Genomic DNA, 24833 nt, shown 5'->3' on the forward strand with positions numbered 1-24833 from the left:
GATACAAATAAGTATATCCTTCTGTCTTTCAGATATATTTCTTTTTTTGAGAATTATTTATCTTGCCACTTGGTTAAAGAAATAAAAAATACATTTTTCTACATGATAGTAGATTCACCAGTATGTCTCACAGTTACAAGTTGGTTTCTTAAGATTAATGCAGCATTCCAGTTTTGTGTCTTCCCCAGCCTTACACCCAGCCTTACAGTCTTCCCAGATTTCATCATGTTCTTTTCTCTACCTAGAAGTATGGTATCCAGGAATGGAAATTTTATATATTTTCAGGTAGATGTGACTCCAGTTCTTAGTAACACAAATAGAGTTTCCAGTAGTGATTTTTAAAAGGCATGAATTAGCTTTGACATGTGGGGGATGGGAAATAATTTGGAAAGATTGTTTATCTCAAGCCTCTGACAAGTGATTTGGGTCAACCACTGATACTTGACCCTGGCTCTGCCCCCTCAGTCACACCCAGATTGCATTTTCACCTGTTTCCAGATTGGTTTTCAAGCTAGAGAAGTGTTTTTATTTAATTTTTATTCACTCTCGCTTTGTATGGTCCACCTCTTGTCTAATACTTTATTTTATAACACTGAAAACAAAAGGAAGAATGGGTTTGCTTTCCAATTTCAGAGGTGTTTGGTTAGGCACGTCTGCTTAGCACAAGGAATTCACAGCCCACAGCTCCTCTGTGCTAAGTGGCAGGAACAGCACTTATGCTTTGACATGCATTCAAGTCAAATGCCTGAGCTGTGCTAAGGGTTTCTGGTTTCTGTCCAGATTGTGAATATATATCAGCTATGCAGGTGTGAATAATAACTGTATTTTTGGTATCATTACTAAAATCAGTAATTGAGAGAGCTTATCACAATACAGCAGACTAAATGGATCACAGGTCCAGTCTAAGTCCCTCTGTGCTATTCTTGAAAAGGTGATCTGGTAATCAAATGATAATTTTATGCAGCATGTAGCACCTTTTTCATGTAAAATATATGCTCAGGAGTTTAATTATTAAAATATTATTCTATAGTGTGTCTAATTAAAATTCATAGCCAAGATGATAATAAGATTCCCACAACATTTTAATATGGGAGACATCTACATAATACAGCAAAATCACACAACAGGCAGTGTGACACACACACACACGCCTTCCTGATGTAACTGCTTTTTTCCCCCATTTTTTTAGTGAGGAGGACAATTCAACAAATGCTCTGCTGACCAAAAAGACATGTCAGTCATGGGACCACTTTTTCCAGTCTGTTTCGATAAGATTTTGCCATTATGACATATTTTAAACTCTCAATAAAAGTTGATCATCTTGAATTCTGACACCTGTGAAACAGTGATTTGTGAAACATCCGATGATATTTCACCTGCACTGCACAATGGGTAGTGTTACCGGGTATCCATGATTCTATAGGCTGAAAATGTTAATGACAGGGAATAACTTGTTTATTCAGTGTGGCCATGAACCACACTGGATGCCTCATTACACACTTAATGACTTGAGACGAACAAATTGATTTTCTAAGTTGTTGTCCCAGTATTAAAATTGGAACAGCAATTGAGGGTCAAACCAAAACAGAAAACATCCAGTTCATTCTTTGATTTACAAAAAGGCTTCATTTCATTTTTGAATATTTCTATCTCCTTTTTCATGTCACATTGAAGCTACATATCAAAAATAAAAAATAAAAATCACATTTCAAAATAAAAGGTGCAAATACTTGTTTGTGCACTTGCTTTCTGTTTTTGTTGTTGATGATTTTTTCCCTCATTCTTTTTGGCAAAGCTTTTCCTCAGATAAATGCAAGTAGTTTCAGTCAATCTGTTGTTTATTCTGTGAATAAATTGTTTTGCTAACAAATGCTTGGCCACATGAGCTTTGTCTTTGCAGTTGAGGCAGGCAGATGCTGTGTCACACCCACTTGCTAATGCTAGCCTGAGAAATGGGTGGCTGCTCTGGTAGCAAGCACCACAGCTAAGAAGCCCTGTTGAGATGTCAGTATATATGCTACTTTGGGCTTGTCATCATGTCAGTGTAGTTGTGCAGCTACTGATCAACTTCTGACTGACAGTAAATGCTGAAAATTGCCAGAAATCGTTCTCTAAAAGAAATATTATCTTTTTTATTGTGCTTTAGTTGTTATTACCTGAAATAAATTAGGTACCTAGTTGTATCGACTTGTATGGTTGAAAACTAGATAGCACTGAACAGAAGAGTGGACATATTTCACTGAAGGATAATTAGTGCATGAAAAAGAAGGGTTTAGTAGGGTTTTGATTTGGTCATTTTGTCAGCAAGATCGTTTCTTTTTTACCTACCTAAAGGAGTAAATGGTCATGTGAGACTGGTTACGTGTTTATTAAGTTGTTTCCTGTTGTTTCCCACTCTGGAACTTGTTTACCTCACAGAAAAGACCGTATTCCCAGGGCCAGGGGAGAGAGGTATTTGGATGCTCGCTAGGGGCCACATGACAGAGAGAAATTACAGAACAAGGGGGTTGACTTATGGTGAGGATATTCATACCTTGCTTTTTAGAGAAGTCTGTGCCTAGTTCCAAATACCCTGTGAAAGCAGAAAAGAGTACATCTGTTTGCTGCTTTTACACATTTTTGTTTGCTAGATAATTTACAAGCATTGCAACCCTCCAAGATGCTAGAGAACTGCAGTGGCTGAAGAGGCTGAATTAGACTTTATGAATTTCATGTATTTTGTCTGGCTGGTTGGTCAGCTGCTTTTGTTTTGTTTTCCTAAAACCAAAGGACTTTATTGACAAGACATTCTGTTTTATAAGAAGTTATATTTTTTAATGACTACTTGTTTCTATCTTCACCTGCTTCAGTACAACACAGAAAATACATTGAGTAGCTGTAAACATTGTAACTGAGCATTTATTACAGTCTGACACTCTGATTTTTTAGAAAATATACTTTTGTGCCTTTCCAGGAGTAAAAACAAATACAGAAACTAAGACCACCAGAATCAGGAAAGTGTTATATCTTCTAGGAGACATAGTAGTCCATGTGACCTCTTCAGAATCAGCATTTCACTTTCACCTCTAAACAGATTGACATTTTATTATTAAAAAAATATATAAATAAGTGATTCTTCAATATGTCATATTTTGGTGAGGTGAGTTATCTTTAGTATCCTTTTAAGCTTTCACCCTACTCTAAGTCCTACTAAATACCTGGTAATATCAGGAGATCCAGAAGTACTGCTGCAGAATGTCACTGAACAGAAAGTGCTGAGTTCTTAAAAGGCAAATGTTTCTGGATGAAGTGATGTTTTCACTTTTCTTGCGAATTATTTTCTTACAATCAATCATCATCTTTTATTCAACCTTCTTTCACCTCAAAAAGCCCATGTATCACAAGCTTGGAGGTGAAGTTAAAAAAAGAAACATCTACTTAGTGAAAAACAAGTGAGTCTTTTGGAAAGTCCTGAGTTTGTACTTGTAAATGTTCAACACCAGAGATCTGAGACAGGTCAGGTTCTCAGGCCGTCCAAGGAGATCTGGGTCCTGAGGTCATGGTCATACTGCAAAATGTGCTCAACTGCTCCCAGCTCCAAGGATGACTTGCAAAATCATGCATTATATAAAGCAATGTAACAACCAACAAAGTCATAAAATATCCTGCTTATTTATTTATTTATTTATAAAACTTACGGCTTTTTTCAGTGATCAAAGCATTGACCAAAGCACTGCATGGGAGCAGAGGTCTCACTGAATTCACTAATATCTGATGTAAATGTAAAATTTTCCTGGTTAGCACTGAAATGTTCTTGGAACACACATGGAGTTACACACAGGATAGCACCTGGAGCAGGGAAGGACGTTGTTCTACAATGTTTGGGATCCTGATTCATCATTCAGGATAATAATAGGCTTGACAGCTCTCACAAAAAAAAAAAAATAAATATTTCTCTGTTTTTTTTTGTTTGTTTGTTTGTTTTTTAGCAAAAAATTCTCCCACAAGACCCATAGAGTCCCAAAAGGGAGTAAAGCATTACTTGCTTCCCAGTCGAGCAAGTAGTGAACTTTTGACTGTGGCAATACTGAAATCTGTTGAAGAGTCAAAAACAGCAAACCAGAAGTCATCGTGATACCCCTTTCCTCAAAACAGAAATCATCACGATATCCCTCCTCTTCTCATAGCAAACACTGACTTTCAGGGACAGTGTTGCAGCTGGTGGACTTCCTCCTGTTTTATTAAAGAAATTTTAGATAGGAGAAAGAAGACAAACCTTACAAGCTATTCCTGGCAGGCAAGCTGAACTCTTAGGATATCAATATTCTTCATATTTCCTGTTATTTTAGTTCATTCTTTTTTCATTGATAGATTGCTAGGGTGGAGAATCATGAATGAATTGTCATTAGAGAATAGATGTCTTTAGAGACGAAAAAATCTTTAAGGAAAAGAGTAGATAAAGGAAGCCATTAATTGGAGACAGGGAGAGTGCTCTGGGAACATGTGATTATATTTTCTTTCCTCCTGTTTCTTACTCCTTCCTAGCTGTCTGTATTTGACAATTGTCAGAGACAGAACATTGAGCTAGCTGGATCTGGCTCAACAAGAACTTTCTTGTGCTTTTATGAAAGGATTAAAAAAAAAAACAAAACAAAACAAAACAAAACAAAACAAAAAAAAAAAAAAAAAAAAAAAAAAACAAGTATTTGAGCAAGGAATTGTTGAGTTCCTGAGTGTTTTTCTTCTTTATAATAACCCTGAGGCAAAGAAAAGACAATCAGAGATCACTCTGGTGTGAGCAGCCAGCCATTAACACCATGTAAGTGGTTCTAGTGAACCTTACAGCAAGCAAAGTCAAAGGATGGAAGAAAAGGAAGCAATGTTCAAATCTAGTCCTAGGATGCAGGGAATTTCCTACTCTCTCATTTTCTGCTTTTCTTGATAATAAACATATGAGGGACTATTTATTTACCAAACCTAAGGGCACCAGGGTCATTGATAAGATGTGGAGGCCCACCTTAAATAGTTGCCAAAGCAAGAAATCCTTTGAAGGGTATCATTCTTCTTTGAAGAACAAAGAAGACAGTTTGAAGGAAGAATATGATGATAGGCAACCTCAGAGAGGAAGATACCCTGAGAAGACTTCCAAAAGATACCCTCATGTGAGACCATTGACTGCAATGGGGAGTGGTTCAGATTGCAAAGGTAGAGTTTTCAGTGCAAAGTGTTACTCAATGAAAAGTAAAGCAAAGGATGAGCTGATTCTCATGCAAATGTCCAAGATGTCAAGCACTGTGAGACTCACCTGTCAGGCATGTTTGATTCCCTTTCATATTGTCTGATGAATATTCACCCCTGGTGGTCTCATATCAAGGCAAGCTGCCAACAATTCTTCTGGGCCGCTACCAATAAATTAAGTCCTTCAAGGTAACACACAGTTAACATTCAGATTTTTTTCCATTTAAATATCAGATTATTTCATCTTCACAAACCCATGACAGTGAAGGCAGCTTTTAAAACCCACTATCATGATACTGCTGTTGTTTCACAAAGTCTGATACCACAATAAAAAGAAAAAGTAGATTCATTAGTGGTATGTATGAAACTCTGAAGTTCTCACAGATAAAACCATTGCAGTCTGTTTAGAATATGAAATAACATCTGCCTTCCCTCCAGCACCCTGGCTCACCATTACATCATTGTGTATGTTGGCATGTCTGGAGTCAAGACATACAATCTTGCATGGCATGGCAAAAATGCATGACTGCCATCTTCCTTCTTGTCATATAGCCAGTTCCACTGAAAACACACCTGGCTTGTATTATCCATAGTAAAATGTACCCATGAAATCCAAAGCTGAACCAAAGATCGGTGAATTGAATGGAAAAGTTCCTAATTTTCCCCAGTAAAGTCAGACCCATGAGCACAGTGTCCTTCAGAAGTAGTTTGTCGTTTCGAGAACCCATTCTGTAACATGAACCCCTTGGAGCTGGGACTGTACTTTGGAGCTACAGTTTCCACTGACATTAAAGTCTGTTATAAAACCAAGATGCTCATCAAGCAGAAAGAGACAACACACAGCAACTTTCCCTGCTTCAGGCACTGTCAAGTGTTATTCAGGCCCTTTTCTAACAGAGAGACTCTGCATATCTTCTGTATGTAAAATGTGCGTGCACTACATTTTAATCTTTTCTTCAATTATCATCCATAGATTTATATCCTTTGAATTCTGTCTTCTACAAACTTCTAAATTCTTCTAAATATATAAAAATATTTCTTTCTAAATAGTACAGACACTCTTTAGAGTACAGACACATGATTGAATGTGTATAAATTAATGAGATTTTACAGGTTATCGTATTTTATTTGGTAGAGGTGAAAAATGATGGTGTACATGTTGTTAACCCACCACAGTTCTGTGGAAATCAGTTTAGGAAACTCAGACCTCCCCAGTGTACAGTCACAGAAGTCTCTGTGATCGACACGTAGTAGTATCCACCTCTCATCTTGTGGTTTTCCTCTGCTGTCAGTCAGGAATAGTCTTTGATGTTTCAGTGCAAAATGCAGCATGTTCACCTAAATCATCCTAGAAAGATTTACTTGCAGTGTTATAGGCCAGGTGTGATGAGGGATGGCAAACAGAAGCTACAAAGAGATCATTAGAAGTGATGGGACAATAACCTCTCTTGCTGTTTCAGAAATGCACCTCTGTTTTCATGTGTTGAGTTTCACTTCACAGTATTTTTTTTTCCTGTGTCTCAGCAGAGACAAGGCTTTTTGTTTTGTCTGTATGTCTTTTGAATCATAAAGAATTAGTGCATGCAGGAAAGCGCTGTTTTCCTTGGCTTCCAACTGGCTCTGCTACCTTCATATTTTGCTAGGACGATCAGACACTTCTGCGGTATGCACTGTTTATTTAGAAGAATACTTTACAAAGCAGCAGGGAGGAATGAAGCTTTCAACACGGGGCTCTAAAAAAGCATGGGAAGACAATCAAAATTAAAGACAAAAATAACAGTATTGCCCAGGGTTTTGCTTCAACAAACTTAGCTGAGCCAGGACAGGAGAACAGATAATGGGAAATGTGAAGGAGTAGCAGTAATGTGGTTTTTTGAAAAATCATTTCAAAAAAATTAGCATCAGGTCTTGGTTTTTAGTCTGAATTTGAAACTTGCAGCAAGCATTTCAACATACCAGAAACAAATATTCCCGATCTGATAGACAGGGATTTCCTGGAGGTGTAGAAAAAGTCAGAAAAAGTTAGAGCAAGGAAATGTTAGCATCCCACTAACTTGCACCTCTGCCTCCAGCTAGTCCACATCACACCAGCAGCTTGCAGAGAAGAGGACAGAAGAGGTTAGAGAGAAGGTCAGAGAGAAACTGTAGGACAGTATGACGTGTGTGTGTGTGTATCCCTGAGTGTAGGACAGGTGGAGCCACAGGGTGTGGAGCTGGCCCTGGGAACTGTCTCAACATGGGTGCATAACTTGTGATGCATCCTGGAGAGGGATTGGACCTACCATGAGGAGCTGAGTCCTGTACCCCTGCCATAAGCACCAGGGCTGTGCTTAACCCTGGCTGTCACCGGTATTGAACATGGATGATACTTTTGCAGTAAGAAAGAGGCAACCATGTGACCGCTTTAAACTCTCTTGTAGGGGATCTGATTCCAGAATATTTTAATTCCAGTTGTGCTTTATCATTGCTGAAATTGCTGGTACTACCACCTTTATATTTTTTAAGGGTTGCTTGATTATTGTCCTGGCATGTTTTCATTTATTTATTTATTTATTTATTTATTTATTTTTATTTATTTATTTAAGGAACAAAGAAACAGGTTAAAAATAACCCCCTGATTACTAAAACAAGAGAAAACATATGGAGCAGTGACGTGAATAGATAAACCAGCTATCCTTTCTTAAGTGCACTCTTTCCATGAGCAGGTAGTCTGCTATTATCAACAGGGTACCTGAAGCTGGAGAAACGGTCGAGTTGTGACAGTGCCAATGGGGAGAACTTGTTTTTCTGCCTTCCTTTCCTTTTCTTCCTCCCTTTCTTCTCTCCCTTACAGCTGCTGCTTACTAAACTGGTCTCTGTAAGCAGTGTGGGAGACCTTATTCTTTTCCCTGCAGGGGAACAGAGGCTGCTCCTGCCACTTTTAAAAGAGCTGGATAGAAACCGCTGCTTCACATTTCCACTCCAAATTGTGAGTACAGCAACAATGGGGGTAATAACCTGATGAGGGTTAGATTGATTGAAGAGTGGAAGGGACCATGAATCATTTATTACCAAGTGGCTATTTTAAGGTCCTCCTACAAGCTCTCTATTTTCCTACCACTTCTCTTCCTAGGCACATCCGTACAGGCACATCCGTACTGATTTTTAATGCAATTCAGGATCTAAACACCAATTAGTCACCAGTGCTCAATAAGCTCCTGGGATGCCCCGTGCTGTCACCTGGACCTGTGGAACTAAGCTGCAATATCCATGCCACCAGTTCTGCCACAGCCATGTCCTTCAGTTCCTCCTGTCACATGTGTTGGTGCTCAGCTGCCTCAGCCTGCACGGGTACCCTCTGTCTTCTTCCAGCACACAGCACTGCGGTTCTTGCCTCTGGGAATTGGAGAAAACCTTCTCCACCCACTTCTTTGCATGTGTCCATCTGGTGCAGCAGCCTCACTTACATCTGGGATGAGTCCACTGCACATCGACATGACTATGGCCCACTGTTATCACTACTAATATCATTTCACAAACCGTACTAGACTTGCTGCTTTGCTCTGTCTCGAGACACCTGTGAGGTCAAAGTGACTCTGACAGCTGGCTGACAAGCACAAGCATCTTGTTTTCAGAGGCCATATGACCTCTCAAGCCTCACTGCTGCCACTGTAATTTCACAATGCAAAATACAGCCCTGTATGTGACTTACACCTACTGCACGTATTTTCTCAGTATCACTTTGAAGCTGCTAATCGAGGGTTAGTTATGTACAAATTTCCTTACAGGTCTTCCATCTGAAAAGTCTGCTGGGGGAGGCATTCCCATAGCTTTCTCTGGAATCTTCTGAGATATTTCTGTAAATTTTACATCCTTATTTGTTTAGTTTACACCAGAATTTGTAGTCTATTCTGAGTTAGTTGAAGTCTCCAGACAGGATTTTTTTTTACACTTCCCCTCCATCCCTCCTCCCCCAATCTAACATGATTTATGTATCACGGTATTGTTTATACTGTCAAATTTGTTGCATTTCCATGTCAAAAACCTCTGGCTTCAAGTGCAACCCAATGACTTTCTGAGAAAATGATTTCCTAAAGAGATAATGATCATGCACAAATGGATGCCCCAGTTTCATAAGGTCACCTCCCAGAGTGTTGCTGTCCTTTCAGTTTCTCATTAGAGACATTGTAAAAGATGCCAGGTTTTAGGTCATTCATATGCAAATGAAACGGTTCAACATTTTTGCTTGATTTTTACATGATTCATAAGAGCACTACTTTCACTTCTACTTATACGCTTCTCCCTAAAGCAATAAGTTTCTCTTATTGTAGCTTGAATAATGGCAAGACAAACTTTGTAGGTGAGCCATGAACCATCTCAACTTTCATCTCTGTTCCATACTCTGTTGATAGTTCTTGTATTCCCTCAAAATGTCATTGGTTTCCTCTTCAGTTGCTGTCAATACTGAGAATGAATACAGTGAATGAATGTGATCTCTGAAATCCAATATTTGGCACGTTTTTAACTCTGTAATAAGTATTAATTTTTCCCTCTGGTATTGTTATAAATTATAAATTTTCCATGCTTTTCTACATTTTTCTTTATTCATACAGTTACTGACATAATTCTACAATGGAATAAAGTTTAACTCTGTAAGACCAGAGCTTCATTAACTCCTACTATCATTGACGTGTCTTTGCTGATATCGGTGTTCCTGGTGCACCTAAACATCATAGAAAATCTGTCCATTATCCTTCAGGTGGACTTCAGGTGAACAGACTTTGCTGTTTAATACTGCTTGCATGAAGAAGTCTTCTTCCCTCCTCCAGTGACTTCTGCTGATGTTTGTAAGAGTCTAAGCAGTGACGTGATCCTTTTCTGAATGACAGATATCATCTTTCATAAGTTGTTTGTCCATTCTAAGTTTCTCAGTGGCTTGGGTTTTGGAGGTTCCCATGGTGACTGCTTTATCTATTCCTCCCTCCATCTCATTTGCAGAAACATTGTGAGTTTCTTTTCATATCCATATTGTCAAAGCAACATCTAACCACCTCAAACTTCAGGAAAGTCCCTCTTTGCTTTACAAATGTTAACTCCTTTGCCATAAGTTTATTCTAGCTGTATCTGTATATGTTTCCTTGAATGATTTTTCCCAGAATCTAATTGTGATCTTATGAGAAACTAAATGTGACTCTCAAGATTTCAAAACAGTTTTTGAAATTAGTCACAAAAAAACATTTAATTTTTACTTTTTTTTTTTTTGTAATGTCTGTTTAAAAACATACGCCTGACATGTTTCACTTTACCTTGAGAGTAGTACTCAAATTGCTATAATAATATTTCATAATTAGCCTCCTCTGCCTAAGTTAATGGGGAAATATTTTTAACAACGAAGGTGCTTCATAATTTCTCAGTCAGAAATTAAGCTGTATTTTCATGGCCACTTCTGTCTTATGGATACAGACTGAAGTACAAAGCAAAATGACTCCAATTATCTTCTGCAGTTTGAAAGAATTCCAGTGCTGGCAAGGCTTTTAACTTCTATATTTTTTTCTTTAGAATATTTTTTTTGATGCTTATTTTGGGAAAATTAGTTGTTAACTAATCACCTTGAGTGGAGAATTTGCAGTGTTCAGTGATGGATTTCATACTGAGCAGGCTTTAATAGCCTGAGTTCCTCCACAACTCAACCAGTAGGTGTGTTGTCAGTGGCCCTTATCTTAAATCTTTGTGCAAAAATGTACTACACAAAAACACTAATGCAAATATATTAGAAATAAGTATTATTGTTTTTTTATATAAATAAAATAAAATAAAATAAAATAAAATAAAATAAAATAAAATAAAATAAAATAAAATAAAATAAAATAAAATAAAATAAAAAGAACCACAGGTCAAACATCCGCAATGACTCAGCAGTAGTATTAATTTCTCACTAATGCTCCCACACAAATTTGGCTTTAGTTGTCATCTTCAAATGCTTTCCAAAATGCAGGATTTCCAGCAGAAATTGGTTATTTCTTACCAGAAATAACCCAGCTCTACTGGAACTCTATCCAGTGAACAGCATTGAAAAAAAACAAAACAAAACAAAACAACTTTCCTAAGCTCTGATTCTTTTCTGAGCCAGTTACTGTTTTCAATAATAGAGAGGTTTTAATTAAGTTGATGGACATAAGTGGGATGGATATGCTTTGGAGCATGTGTGAAATACCATAGCAGCTAAGAGGGAATGCAGCTTTTCTGATTACTTGTGTTCACCCAGCACATTGCTGATAACAAGGAAATCATTCTTGGAACAATGGTTCAGAGCAGAGAGTTAGCGATACAGATTTTCTCTGGTCTGAACAGATTATTTTCTTTTGTTTATTGCTGTCATTTATGCTCCTAGTATGGATTTTGTGGCTAAGTGTATCTTAAATCAGCCTTACCTTCCTGCCCACTAGTCTATAGTAAATTGTGGTGTATTTTAAAGATGAAAAATGCTTCAGAATTAGATGGAAACTGCAACCTGAAGTGCTGAGTAACCAGAGTTCAGTCAGTGATGTCTGTGGAACATGACCAAGTAAATTCCAGAGCAGGGATAGTCTGATAACTGCAGATGCATGCATACATCTGGTGGGCCTTTTGCCACAAGAACACACTTCTGTCTTGCTTTCAGCTCGCCCAGGTCCCCTTCTGCAAAGTTTCTTTCTAGTTGCTCCATGCCTGACCCCTGTGCACAGGGTTGTTCAGTCTAAGACAAAACACTTTGCATTTGTTAACATGTGTCCCAACAGCACATTTTTCTTCTCATTCTATCAGGATCCCCCTGCATAGGCAACTCTCTGCCTTAACCTCCACCATATACATTGTCCCCCAGAGACTGATACCCTTATCAAAGTTCTGGGGGTTAGTCACTCCCTAGCATCACCTATTTCATTTGTAAAATGTTACTGACTACAGTATGAACCCCAGAAAAAAAAAATAGTAAATAACCACAAGGCAGACTTTGTACCTCTGATCTCAGTATTTTAATCTCAGCAACGTGACCAATGTTTCACCCACACTGTATTCCACGTCCCAAAACCCAAAACTCAGCAGTTTGCTAGACAAAAAAATATGTGACACTATGCCTAAATCCTTGCTAAAGTTGAGGTAAGTGACATCCACTGATTTGCAAAGGCCCTGATACTCAAGCAGGGAGCAGTAATAAAACGTTTGAATTCTAACAAGGAGGATATGAGGCAGCATGCCTTCAGGTGGAAAGAGTTCTCAGCAGGAATCCTTCATAGGAGAAGACACAAGCTGACTGCCCTGTACTTACCTAGCAAATTTAATGATCTCCAGGGATATGACACCGCACACTCCCAGCCTCTGGAAGAAAAAGCCTGATTCATTGAAGGCTTCATGTAGTAGTGCTTAATGGGCAACTTCAATCCAATCTGAGAAGAAAGAGAAGAAAATTTGTAGGTTTTTCTTTTATCAGAAGTGGGTGAGAAATGGGATCGCACCTTTCTGCTAGCTTACTAGCCACAGTTATAGCAAATTCAATGCAGCCTTTTGTTCTTGTTGTTGTTGTGTTTGTCTTTTTTTTTTTTCTGCTGTTAACATAAGAAAAACTAATATTATTTTTGTAAGAGTACTAGAGGAGAATGGTGGAATTTTTAGTTTAGAGACTGACATTGTGCTGCCTAAAACACAATTAAGAGCAACCTTTTGGAGTATGCACTGCAAATGCTACTAAAGCAGTAAACAGATAGCACCCCTCAGATTCTTCCTCTTCAAGGACTCTGTTGGGAGCAGGTGATCATATAGAAGAGGCCAAAGGACTGAAAAAGTGTCCTGGAATTATGACCCTGGTCTGATAGCCATGCTTGGCTGGTGACAGTTAAAAGGCTGGGAAGCTGCACTGACAAGTGCTTTGATTCCCTTGCACCTGCACAGGCAGCCAAAATCATCTTCCTGGTGCTATCATTTAAAGCTGTTTTGAAGTTGGAGTTAAGGTTGCAGTGAAGCAAGGCAGCAGGGAATAAGAACTGTGAACTGGAGGGAAGTTATGCTGTGAAAACGAGGGAGCTGTTGCAGGGAGTGTAAGCACGTATTTTCTTTAGCTAAGAATGCAAAGTTTATGCATCATTTAACGCTGCCAGACTGATAAATGCCCCGATGCTGAGCATTGATGTGATGAGCAGCGTTGGCTGTCAGTTAACACTGCTTTATGTGGTGCAGACAGCACAAAAAATAAAAATAAAAATTAAAAAAATAAAATGGCAAAGTAACACACTAAGAAATTTAAAATCCCATTATCACAGTACAGCTTCTGGGGGGCTATGGCTCCAGCTGACTTTTACCAGATTTCTAGGAGTAACCACTGCAGGCAGAGATCTGAACTCCCAGCCTCTGGCCAGGGTTGCAGGTAGGAGAAAGTAACTGGTGATGTCTAAGAGTTCTGACTGATCACAGCTTTTAAGGCAAATGGATATCACTACAACTAGTCCAACCTATGAAGCATCTCAGCCTCTCAGTGAGTTCTGGCATATGCACATACACAGCTGCAAAGTCTCACTGGGGCAGTGAAACCATGTGCGTTAGGAAAACCTTATGTGAAGAGTCAGGATCATACCCCAAAGATTGTGCTTTCAATCTCCACCCTCCAGTAATCATAGAAATAGTACCAAAGTGCAGAGAACTATATATATATATAGCTTTTTCTCCCACAAGCTTTTTGAGAAATCACTTCTCCACCCTCCAGTCCCCCAAACTGTTCGCATAAAGACTTATGTAGCTCACTGTTGAAACATTTGAGCCCAAAATGTAAAACACTGGCAAAGTTATAATGATTGCAAATGGCACATCAAACAGTCTTAGCTATTGGTGACGCTACTAGCATTGCCTAATATAAGGACCATGGGGGAAAATACCAGTATGTTCTCTGTACTGCACAGTGCAAGGCTCTTTGCAAAATGGTCTTCATACCATTCGTGTTTCTTAAGTGCAGGGAGTAGAAAATGGCATGAAACTTAAAATGTTGCCTGTCACTGTAAAAGCAGCTTTCCTAAGTAACATGTTTTCCTCAATGGAAAACCATGTATCTTTAGTACTAATCATATTTTTTTGTTGTTGTTCTCAAAACATATTTCAAGGACATTCAATCAGGTTTCTTATTACCAAGGCACTACTGCATTATTAAAAAAAATAAAAAAAATAAAAAGAAGAGAAAGAGATCACAGAAGGGCAGACACAATGAGATTATATTTTATTGTGGAGTTGACACATTGGTCTGCTCCTGTCAGTTTAGCCTTGTGACTATCTGGGACTTTGAGAAACACAAATACATAAAACAAGTTTCCCTTCAGCATGGAGGGATACAGAAGCTAAGCAATCTTACTGACATATTAGAACAAGGACTGAGATTGAATCATGCAAATAGAAAGGATTTATTTTTTTTTTTTCCCTAGGCTTTTATGGTTTGAAGAACAAGAGGTTGTACATGAATCAAAGGTGCTGCTGCCAGGTGCTTGCCTAAGACAATATGAGTTGCCTGGTATTGAATCCTCTCAGAGCTGGGTTTCCAACATTGCACACACATTTAGCATTATGTCTCACTTTAAAAACAAAGTAGGTCAGTCTTCGTCACCCAGCCATGCACACACACAGTCCTGTTGAAAGAGACAAAAGAATTGCAAAATGCCTTCGCCAAGTGTACACTGAACAGTGTACATTCATCAAGGATAACAGAGACCATAGAAATTATTTTTGAAAGTATTTGTGCTACATCTAGATGAAGGGAAAACTTCTATTTTAAAATGAGGTTCCAATTTCAAACAAAGCAGCAAAATCTGAAATTCTTAGTAAAATAAGGTGGAAATGTAGCTTCTGTTTAGCAGATGACCTTGAGAAAAGAGATGCTAGAAGCCTACTATACCTCTTCAAGGAGCTGCATTGAAAAGTCAACACAATGATTTTCTTAACTTCTTTCTAGACACACAGAAATTTACCAGAAAAGGAATAATCTGTCAGTTTTTTATTAGAGTCATATTTTGTTTGGCAACAAATGCCAACAAAAAACTTCATTATTTTTTTTTTTTTTATTTTTTTTTTCTTCCCTGACCTTGCTGGGTTATAATCTCATCACAATAATAGTTTATAACATCCTTTACATAACTCTCTATAAGTGAATGCACATGCAAAACTTGAAGATAATTCCAGGTTGTGTTCAAGCAAAGACACAGCAGACTTCTGTTGAACGTCAAACAGGTTGCTCAGGACTGTAAATAACAAAATCTCCTTTTCTCTAGCATCAGGTTTCAATCGCAACACAAGTGTAATATGACTGTATGATTCCTGTGTAACACCTTGGTGCTTTCATAGGCAAGATGAAAAGCTTTTCTGCAAAGTCAATAGGTCTCCTGAGAAGAAAGACAAGTGCCATGAGACCTTTTTTAATTGCTTTTCTTTGGCTGACTTTAACTAATGCTGTGGGCATTTGTCCTTACCATGACAGTTTGGCCTTCATAGCCCCTTTGCTCAGACACAAGGATATATTTGCAGAGAACAGATACAGAAAGTGGTGAAGTGATGAAAGTGTGAAGAAAATGTTGGTTTGGGACAAGAAATAAGCTGCTGTACATTGTCCTTTTCAGGTCTGCCACTTGACTCTCTCCTTTCAACAGTCTTTTAAGTTCTAGAAGATTTGCCTTAGTGGCATCTTCTCTGCCCTAACTCCTTCACTATCCATGCTCTGAACTGCAGTGTCCCACAGATCCATTGCCCTTCAGGATGGGTGCAAGGTCTGCCTATGTAAATAGAAATAGCCAGGGGGAGAAAGCTTTAAATCGGGTCAGCTAAGGAAAACTGTAGATTTTGTCTACATTGGTTAATAGCACTAATTAATATTGTTCAGAGGTTAACTTTTAAGAATTACTCCCAACTTAATATACATACATACATATATATATATATATATATATTATTCTTTTTCCAGAAGTGTATATGAAAATAGAACATTTTTCAGGTCAAGATTTCAGTGTTGAACATTTTAGTACTCCCTGTCTGTATTCTTTTCAATATGTAAGGAAGTTAAGGTGGTCTTAAGGTGGTGGAAGTTGTCTTAATACTGACTTTTACTATCATTGTTGGACATGCTCATTCTGCTTGTGCACATTTTACTTCAGAAGGTCTTGTGTTAAAATCCGGCTGCAAGAAAAAACACTTTATCACTGCTTTAACGCCAGGTATCAGGGGAAGGGTTGGAAGAGTGTGACTGACTTCTCTCAGAAACCTGATATTTGTACAGAAGCTTTGTTCTTCTGATGATTTCAAGCTACCAAAGCTACTAGGTCATTTCCAGCCATGGGCTTGGTAGCCCAGGGAGCATGGAGCGTCACCGCCAACTTGTGGGTACACACTCCAGCAGGCAGCACATGTGTTGGCTCAGCAAGCCTGGAGGCCAGGCTTGCACTGTGCCCAGTGTGTTTTACAGTTCCTAATTAAGCCCTAAACTACTTTCAGCTTTGATGATCTTCCTACTGCTTTTCCCTTCCCCCACAACTAATTTCAGACTGGCATGTTCAGTGAGATACAGGAATAGAAGCAACGCAGCTTGTAGTCACCTTTGCTTCGGAAAGCTGGGGATGGAAGTGTTTCTGAGCTAGAGTTTACAGCAAAAACCAGGACAACGGAGATGATTTAGCCCAGTTTGCTAGAGCTCGCTGCAATGATCACAGCAAGTTTCTAAACTAACACAAAAAAATTGCCTCTGGCAAATTCTTGTCCGTTCCCATGTGCCCACTTGTTCCTATGACCCAATTTACACCTCCTCAGCCTAGTGCCTGGCTGTCACTCTTCCTGCTCAGTCACAGAGCTCCCGTTCTGGCCTTGCCTCTCTCTGAGCTAATCCAGAGCTAGTTGGTATGAGTTTGGCACAACTCAGCCAAGCCCCTGAATGAACCTGCTGTTTCTTTTGCGATATAATGCATTCACCTTTTTAATCTGAAAGGAGCATCAGTCAATAAGTTGTGGGTGAAATGCTTTGAAATCAGTGGGGCAAAGCAGAAAAACAGCACCAGGGTATGGTGTCAGTCCAGAGGTGTTGCTTCTCCTAGGATTTTTTCTATTTTTAATTTTTTTTTTGAGCTAGTTCAGTAAAAGGTTCCTCGTAAAGAAGTCATGAAGAAATCCCCCCTTACCCCAAGGTTACAGGTTATTTTGTTGGACCAGATGATATGACAGCATGATTCTATCAGGACAAATCAAAGTTTACCGAGCAAATCTGTGTACTGTAACCTGATTTATTGGTGCCATCTGCCAACACCCATGAACAGATGCTCTGTAGGACCTCACTAACGTGCAGTAATGACTGGGAGAAACCCACCGCAAATGGCTGAATTTTAAAAGTTATAGAGTGTAGCAGGAGAGATAACAAACATAATGAAAAATGTCTAGGAGAATGCATCCTAATGTTCATTTTTCAGTTCAATTTCCCTGACAGCAGTACTTCAGAGCATACTAATCTACATACGTGGGTATATGGTGTAAAAATAAACCAAGCACTCATATTTTTCTGTGATTTAGCTCCAGTCTTTTGCCACTGTATGTTTTAAAGAGATCATTTTGGTCTGAGCAGTTACTGTCACTCCTTCACGAAATCAATGAGTTCTTCCTGATTGCAAGAATCCCTTTTGCAGTCATAGTCTGGCAGGTCAAAACTGCCCTATTGCTAGGACTAATATAGGGCATATAGGGTCTTTTGTTGTTGTTGCTGTTTTTCTTTTTTTTTTTTTTTTTTCCCTCCTCTGCAGCAATTTCCAAGCCCTGTGTACTCTGAGGGCATGCCAAGGTAGAAGCAAACGAGTTTGCAATTATTGCCACTGGCAACATTAATTTTGCATTCCTGTCTCTTCGAAAACACAGGGGAGCAAAAAGAGATAACGAAAGGAAGAGCAACTTGTCCGGATGGAGGTGTGAAACGTGCCTGGTCTCTGAGCAGAGCCACGCTCGCTCCTGCAGCCCTGGGGATGCTCAAGAGGGATGGGAGCAGCCCAGCTCCAGATCCCTGCTGTCCCCAGCCCCAGGTCCCTGCCGTCCCCAGCCCCTCCCACCCCTCCTGCCCTGTGTGTCCCCAGCTAAATACTCGGCTCCTAGGTGTTGTATTAAAATTAGAAACTGAAGCTGTAGTGATTGGGGTGGCTCTCTGCCTTCTCTCCTAACCTGCACTGTAAGACAACCTGCTCTGTTCGCACCAAGGGTATTACTGGGCACTCATTCAGACATGCTCAGGAAGATCTTTTTAATAGACACAGCCCATCCAATACCTGGCAAAGTTATAAAATCAGAGAACAACAACTTTCCATCACCACCACTGTTTCCGAGGCTAGATTTGGACCCAGGGTTGGAGAGCTGAAAGTCTTCCCTCTTTATTGTGCCAGTCCATTAAAATCATCCACTCACAGAAATTCTCTGGGGAGAAACTATCACTGAACTATTAATAAAATCTTCCAGAACTATTAATATGGTCTGTGGAAGCTTTAATCCACTGCAGGGACTGATTATGTAAGCACACAGGCATGAGGATGCTGTTTTTAGCCTCAGTTTGAATGACCTTTCAGTTTAAACAGTTTTGTTTATGATTGAAATCTGCCTGAATCTAAAAGAAACTATTTTCATTCAAAGGGGATTATATTTTGATTTGCATTAAACTGGTGAGTCTGGTCTAGATTAAAGAAATGCATTTGGATGGCAAGACGTGTGTTTGCTTATCTGATTGCAAAGGGTTGAGGCTATGAAAGCAGCTTAAAAACATTTGTGTCACAAAATTCAAATGTTCCAAAGCTTGAAATATGCTATAACTTGTTTTTTTGAGCTTAGGTCATTGGTCTATGGAGACAATTCACACAGTTTGAAAAGATTAGCTGGATTTGTATCAGGCTATATTTATTCCTAATTTTGATATTCCAAAGACTGTTTTACTCCTCTGCCACACTTTGGTGTAATGAGATTAGAAGATCATCTTGATTTTTAGCTTTCCGAGTCAAGCAGTTCAGAACAACAAAGCAGTAAAAGATTTCTGATGTGTACTCCTGCCAAAAGAAATAGATGTCATGAAGGCAAGAACAGGCTTAAATAGTAAAAAATTGTCTTTCGTTCACCTCATAGCTATCACTCCCAAGCTATTTAGCAGAACATTTTGTACAGAAGATTTTCAGTCTTAGACTCATTTCAGTTCAGAAATTTCCTAGCACAGGAGGTCTGAGACGAAAAGAGAATCAATGATCTCCACATTTTCTTCTGTTCTGCAAGCTTGGAGACACTTTTCCAACCTTAAACAAAAGATGTATTGAAGCTTGTATGGATGTTTGGTTGTCTGTGGCAGGTCAGCTCTAGCACTCAAGTGTTAACCACTTTCTCTTCTTTGGGGATGATGTGGAAGGAAATCACTGAAAGGAGGTTGCTTTTTGTTTGTTTGTATGTTTGTTTTAAAAAAGGCAAATAAGGCAAATAAGTCCTACCTAAAGCACCAGTTTCATTTGATCAATGGGAACAATTAAAACCCCTGTGCCGGGACAATTTTGTCTCTCTAGGTTTGCCCGTGTTATTTAGGAAAGGTGTCACTTCTGCAAGGTCAGATGTATTCCTTGTTTTAGTTGACTTTGGGTCCCAATGAAATGAAGAAGACCTGGTTTGACTCTGGGGTGAGCTAGCTGCCCAAGTAAGTATCTGCTGTCCTTTTACTGTTTCTTACCTGCTACTGCTTAGTAGCAAGCTAGCCAGATTACCACTGGGCTGGATGTGTTTATTCACACTGTAATTGCATCTCTGAGTGACATGAAGTTATGTCCAGCCTGGTTTTCAGATAAAATGGCAGTAGTCTACACAAATCATTAGGCTTGTTCCAGCATGCCATATTTTATTTATATCTTTGGCATAACATGTAAATATATCTTCACAATTGGGTATTTTTAACAAGGAATTGGGTTAAGAAAAGGCTCCGTGATCCCAGGGTCCTTTTCACAGTAGGCTCCAGAAAATACACCTCATTATAAAATACACCTTCCCAAGGAATCACGAGACAGGAGAAATCAAAAGAGAATTCCTAAAAGCAAAAGCTCTCCAGCAGAAAATCAATTTCAGCTACTTTCACCTAGCCCCAGGGAAAGCAGCAGAGACACTAAGTGGGGTGTGGGAAAGGTCTCATACATCTTCCTAGAGCTGCACAAGACAGACCTCCAGACGAGAGCTTTTCTTTCCAAGACAGCTCTGCGCTAATTAGGGACTTCTGCAAAATTGGAATGCTGCAGCTCCAAACTGTCTGGATGATTCCCATATCAAATTTCTTCGGTTTTTAAAAAAATGTATGTTTTTGTCTTCTAATTGACAGCCTTACAAATGCAGGTGGACTGAGAGATAAAAGTCAAATTGAGCTTATTGTGCTTAACAGTGCAAGGAACAAAAATAGCAGAAAGTTAAACACACAAAAAATGTTTTTATTATTATTATTATTTCTTGATAATCACACTGTCTTTTCAAAGATCTTTGTGTATTCTTTGGTGTATCATTAGAATGAAAAGACAGCCGCTGCCTTAAAATAATGCAACAATAATGTTATGTGAGACCTTCCTGTAAGTCTATCTGCTGATGTGCCAGACAGAACCTAGTTTATGGACTTGACAGTCTATGTGGGGTGGACATAAAATTCATTTTCTGTGTAGGACAGTACATTCTCCTCTTTATTCAACCCTTTCCAGAGGCAGTCTGCCAATTCAAAACTCCAGCTGGTTGCTTAATTCTCAGCATGCCAACATTCAGACCTTTTTGGGTAAGGTGGTATCATTAAGGCTGGTAAACATATTTGTAAAAAAAAAAAAAAAAAAAAAGAAAGAAAAGTGTTTCCCAGTGTTTCCTTTTGGACGTTAAGCCTGACATTTCTCACTGAAGATTGTGATTGATATAATCTGTATACTCTAATGAGAACGAAAAACAACTTTTCTTTTTTTTTTTCAAGTCAATATAATTCTCTGTGTCTTAAAGTCATTCCCGTGCCTCCTATCTCGTACTTCTTTAGTGTGCCTTACTTCACTCTCTTATTGACCTATATGACTACTACATCAACCTGTACAGTTATAGTGCAACTTGGACTGCTGTGGCAAGTCAGTCCCAAAGAGCCAATGAGTCCAAGAATTCCTTTAGGGCTATGGCTTGTGGGATGGCAGCTGCTTTGACAAATATAGAAAGATAATAATAATATAAAGAGAACATCCTGATATTGCTTTTTTTTTTTTTTTTTTTTTTTTTTTTTTCCTGTTAAAAGTATTCTATGAAAAGTTTCAGATCTTCAGATTTTCATTCCTGTGTGGGAGGAAAGCAACTGATTATGTGAATTTTGCATGAAACAGAAATTTTTGTCTCTGGTCTTGTCTAAATCACTTTTGGGTTATCATGGGGTAGTAAGCTCCTTTTGGCTTCACTTCACATGTCTGAAGGCCGATGCTTTTACTAGGTGGGCTCAGAATAAAGGCCTGATTCTCCACTGCTGTTTCTCAGGACAGCCCTGCTGAAGTCACTGCAACCTGCAGCGATCCAGTAGATCAGTCAGAGCTACATCGCAAAATTTTGTCTATTATCCCAGCAGCATGGAAATACAGTCATCTTCACAGTGAATGAACACCTCCAAGGAATATGTGTTCTCCTTGAGATGGCTCCTGTGTTCTGGCCTGTCTACCCACTGGCTTTGCACATCGAATCCAGTATCGAGATTTGTAATGATCTCAGCTAAACTGACTCATGTGAGGTGTACGAGGTTTATACTTCTGTATTGCTAAAGAAAAGAGTATCACTTGATGCATGTGGTCCCTCACAAACATTAATAAGATATGTTTTGGTATGACTTCTAGGGCAATCCATGGCCAGTGCCCGAAGAATACAAATAGTCCTTTGTATCTACTATGGATGATAGGCAGGAAATGGTAGGGTGACTACAGAGTGCTAAACTGGTGAAATAATTTGACCTTGAAGCTGCGCAGAATCTACACTGAGCAGGTGTATAAGGGGATTTTCCATATTGTGTCACAAATCCACCCCATACCCCCACCAGCTGTGCTGTCTCTGATGCTCCAGATAAAGCTGAGAGAAAGCCCTGGGACACCCAGCACTAATTGTGGGGGAATGAACCTGCCTGAAGTCAAAGCCCTGCAGGAAGAGACCTGGTTGTGCTCTTCCTGTCTCTGCTGAGCTGTGGGGGTTAGGAGCACAAGCAGGAGGAGGAAGGCCCTGTTAGGGCCTCTCTTCGCCAGGCAGAGCCAGGCACCTCTCCTTTCTCTGGAAGCGTGCTTGCACACAGGAGCAGCAGACATCCGTCCCGCTGTTCATGCAAGTCAAAGACCCCAGGCTCTCCCCTGACTGACATTTGCTAGATGAGAGCATGGATACAAAATGCCTGTCGCAATACGCGGCAACCTTTCAAGGCGCGCCAGCAACCTCCTCTTCTATTAAGCGTGCCACGCCGCCCGAGCTGCTTCTGCAAACACCTCCCCGGCAGGACGCCACCTGCATCTTAATGCAAGAGGGGGTTTGTGCACAGCCTCGCAGCCAGCGCTCGGCTCTGCCAGTTTCCATGGAGCCGTCGTGGTGCGCTCCCGCTACACCTCCACTTATCAGCCTTTCCCACCCATCCTCCTCCCTGGAGTACGCTGTGCGCTCACCCCGAAAGGTCAGCCATTGTAATGATGATTTTAGCAGGAGGGAGGCAGGGAGGCAGCAGGGTGAAGAGGTGAGCTGCGTGCGGCACTGTGCGTGGGAACCGGGGGCTCGCCTTGCACACCACAATGAGAAATTAGAAAGCTTCCCCCTCGAGGGAGCCGCGCTCATCAGCCCAGCCTCGCTTCCCATCCCAGCAAAGTCGGATGGATGCCCTGATGGAGTGAAAAAAGCGTTCAGGCAAAGCGTCTGGAGAGCCTGCTTTAAATCATCAGCAATTGATGCGGTAGCGCGTGGAAGGGAGAAGGGACTGTCTGCTAAGAGCAGAAACTGATGCAAATGTTTCTGGGCTTCTTCCTCTTCCCATCTCCCTCCTGCCCCCTCCCAGCAAGCCCAGCACTCAGTTGCTGTTGCAGATGGAGAGAGACAGACTTCTTCCTCTGACTTTCATCCTATTGACTGCCTGGCTAAAGCACTGCATCTATTAACTGGCTTCCGTTTCTTTCTTTCTGTAGGACAGCTTTCCTGCCCGCTTTGGAGGAGTCCATTTTGTCAACCAGCCCTGGTACATCCATGCCCTGTACACGCTAATCAAACCATTCCTCAAAGACAAGACAAGGAAAAGGGTAATTAGAAGGGGCTGGTGGAGGTGGGAGGCTGGAGGTCCAGAGGAAAGGAGCAGTCCCCTGCTTTTCCTCTGCATTTTTCATATGGCAGCAAAGAACGGCAGCTGTTACCAAGACTTACAGTTTTCAATGATCTGGGTTGGATCGATAACAAGAGACCAAAGAGTTGTTATCACTAACAAAGCGTAGATCCTTTCTAAGGGGACATGCTCAGGGATAGAGGTGAGATAGAGGGATTATCAGGCCTGGCTAGAGCCATCTGCAGAGGGGGAAAGTTCTGCTCAACACTTTAACACTTTTTGTGGGAGTAAACATTCCCATTTTGCTTTTTTAGCAATTTGACTTCTCTCACATGATGCTAACTCACTTATTTGCACCAAAAATGTCCCTGCCTGTAGCCTGTTTACTCAAGCTGCAGAAAAAGCAGGTCTTCCCCACTGAAACCCATATGAACTGTTGTCCTGCAGTCACATTACCTTTTTGTCCATGAAGCTCATGAAACCACCACTGGATTGTCTCTCAGAGGGTCCTATTCTCTGCCCTGGGTTTTGTCTGACAGAGGATATGGGTAGTGCCAGTCAGAAAGCAAAGAGGGATCAGAGAGCCCCATGTTGCTAAAGCAGCACAAAGTGGCCTCACGCTGTGAAACATCAGTCCCCGGGTGCAGGGCTGGGCCACCCCTCAAAAGCTGAGGACCTATTCTTCACATTTTCTTTCAGTAAGCCCCGCTATCACTGTGTTCTTCCCACTGCTTTTGTACAAGGTTCTCTCCTCTCATGGTAACAATAGGTGGTTATTATTCCCAACTTGCACTTTCCCCACTCCGGTACTTAAGAAAATGACGGTGCTGTTCCAAAAGCATTCAAATCAGGCTTTTCACAAGTGTTTATGGTGTCAGCCTAACTCTTTGGCTACATGTACAAAAGCTGATCCCTCTCCTCCCAATGAGCACTGGGTGCTCCAGAAGCCCCTGCCTGAAACTGTGGTGTCAAGTAATGACACCCCATGTTTCACTAGTGCCGTTATCACCGTACTTACTGAAGCAAGAAAGAGATGATAACTCTGAACTTTATTTTTATTTCTTCAAGATCTTTCTTCATGGCAACAACCTGAACAGCCTTCACCAGCTAATACACCCTGAATGCCTGCCCTCTGAATTTGGGGGGACCCTTCCCCCATACGACATGGGGACGTGGGCTCGAACGCTGCTGGGCCCCGACTACAGTGACGAGAACGAGTACACCCACACTTCCTACAACGCCATGCACGTGAAGCACACGTCCTCCAACCTGGAGCGGGAGGCCTCACCCAAACCCATGAAAAGGTTAGTGCAGCTTC

The 24833-nt window shown here is 40.3% G+C and overlaps 1 protein-coding gene across 1 annotated transcript in view; it reads left to right on the forward strand.

Moving 5' to 3' along the window:
- Positions 1-24833, forward strand: part of CLVS1 (clavesin 1) — a 107230-nt gene that overhangs the window by 63205 nt on the left and 19192 nt on the right. The window contains exons 4-5 of the mRNA XM_068671969.1: positions 23385-23495; positions 24584-24819. Of these exons, the coding sequence (XP_068528070.1) occupies positions 23385-23495; positions 24584-24819 (347 nt within the window). The remainder of the gene's footprint in view (positions 1-23384; positions 23496-24583; positions 24820-24833) is intronic.

Source organism: Anas acuta, chromosome 2 (assembly GCF_963932015.1).
Source record: "Anas acuta chromosome 2, bAnaAcu1.1, whole genome shotgun sequence".
Taxonomy (NCBI): Eukaryota; Metazoa; Chordata; class Aves; order Anseriformes; family Anatidae; genus Anas; species Anas acuta.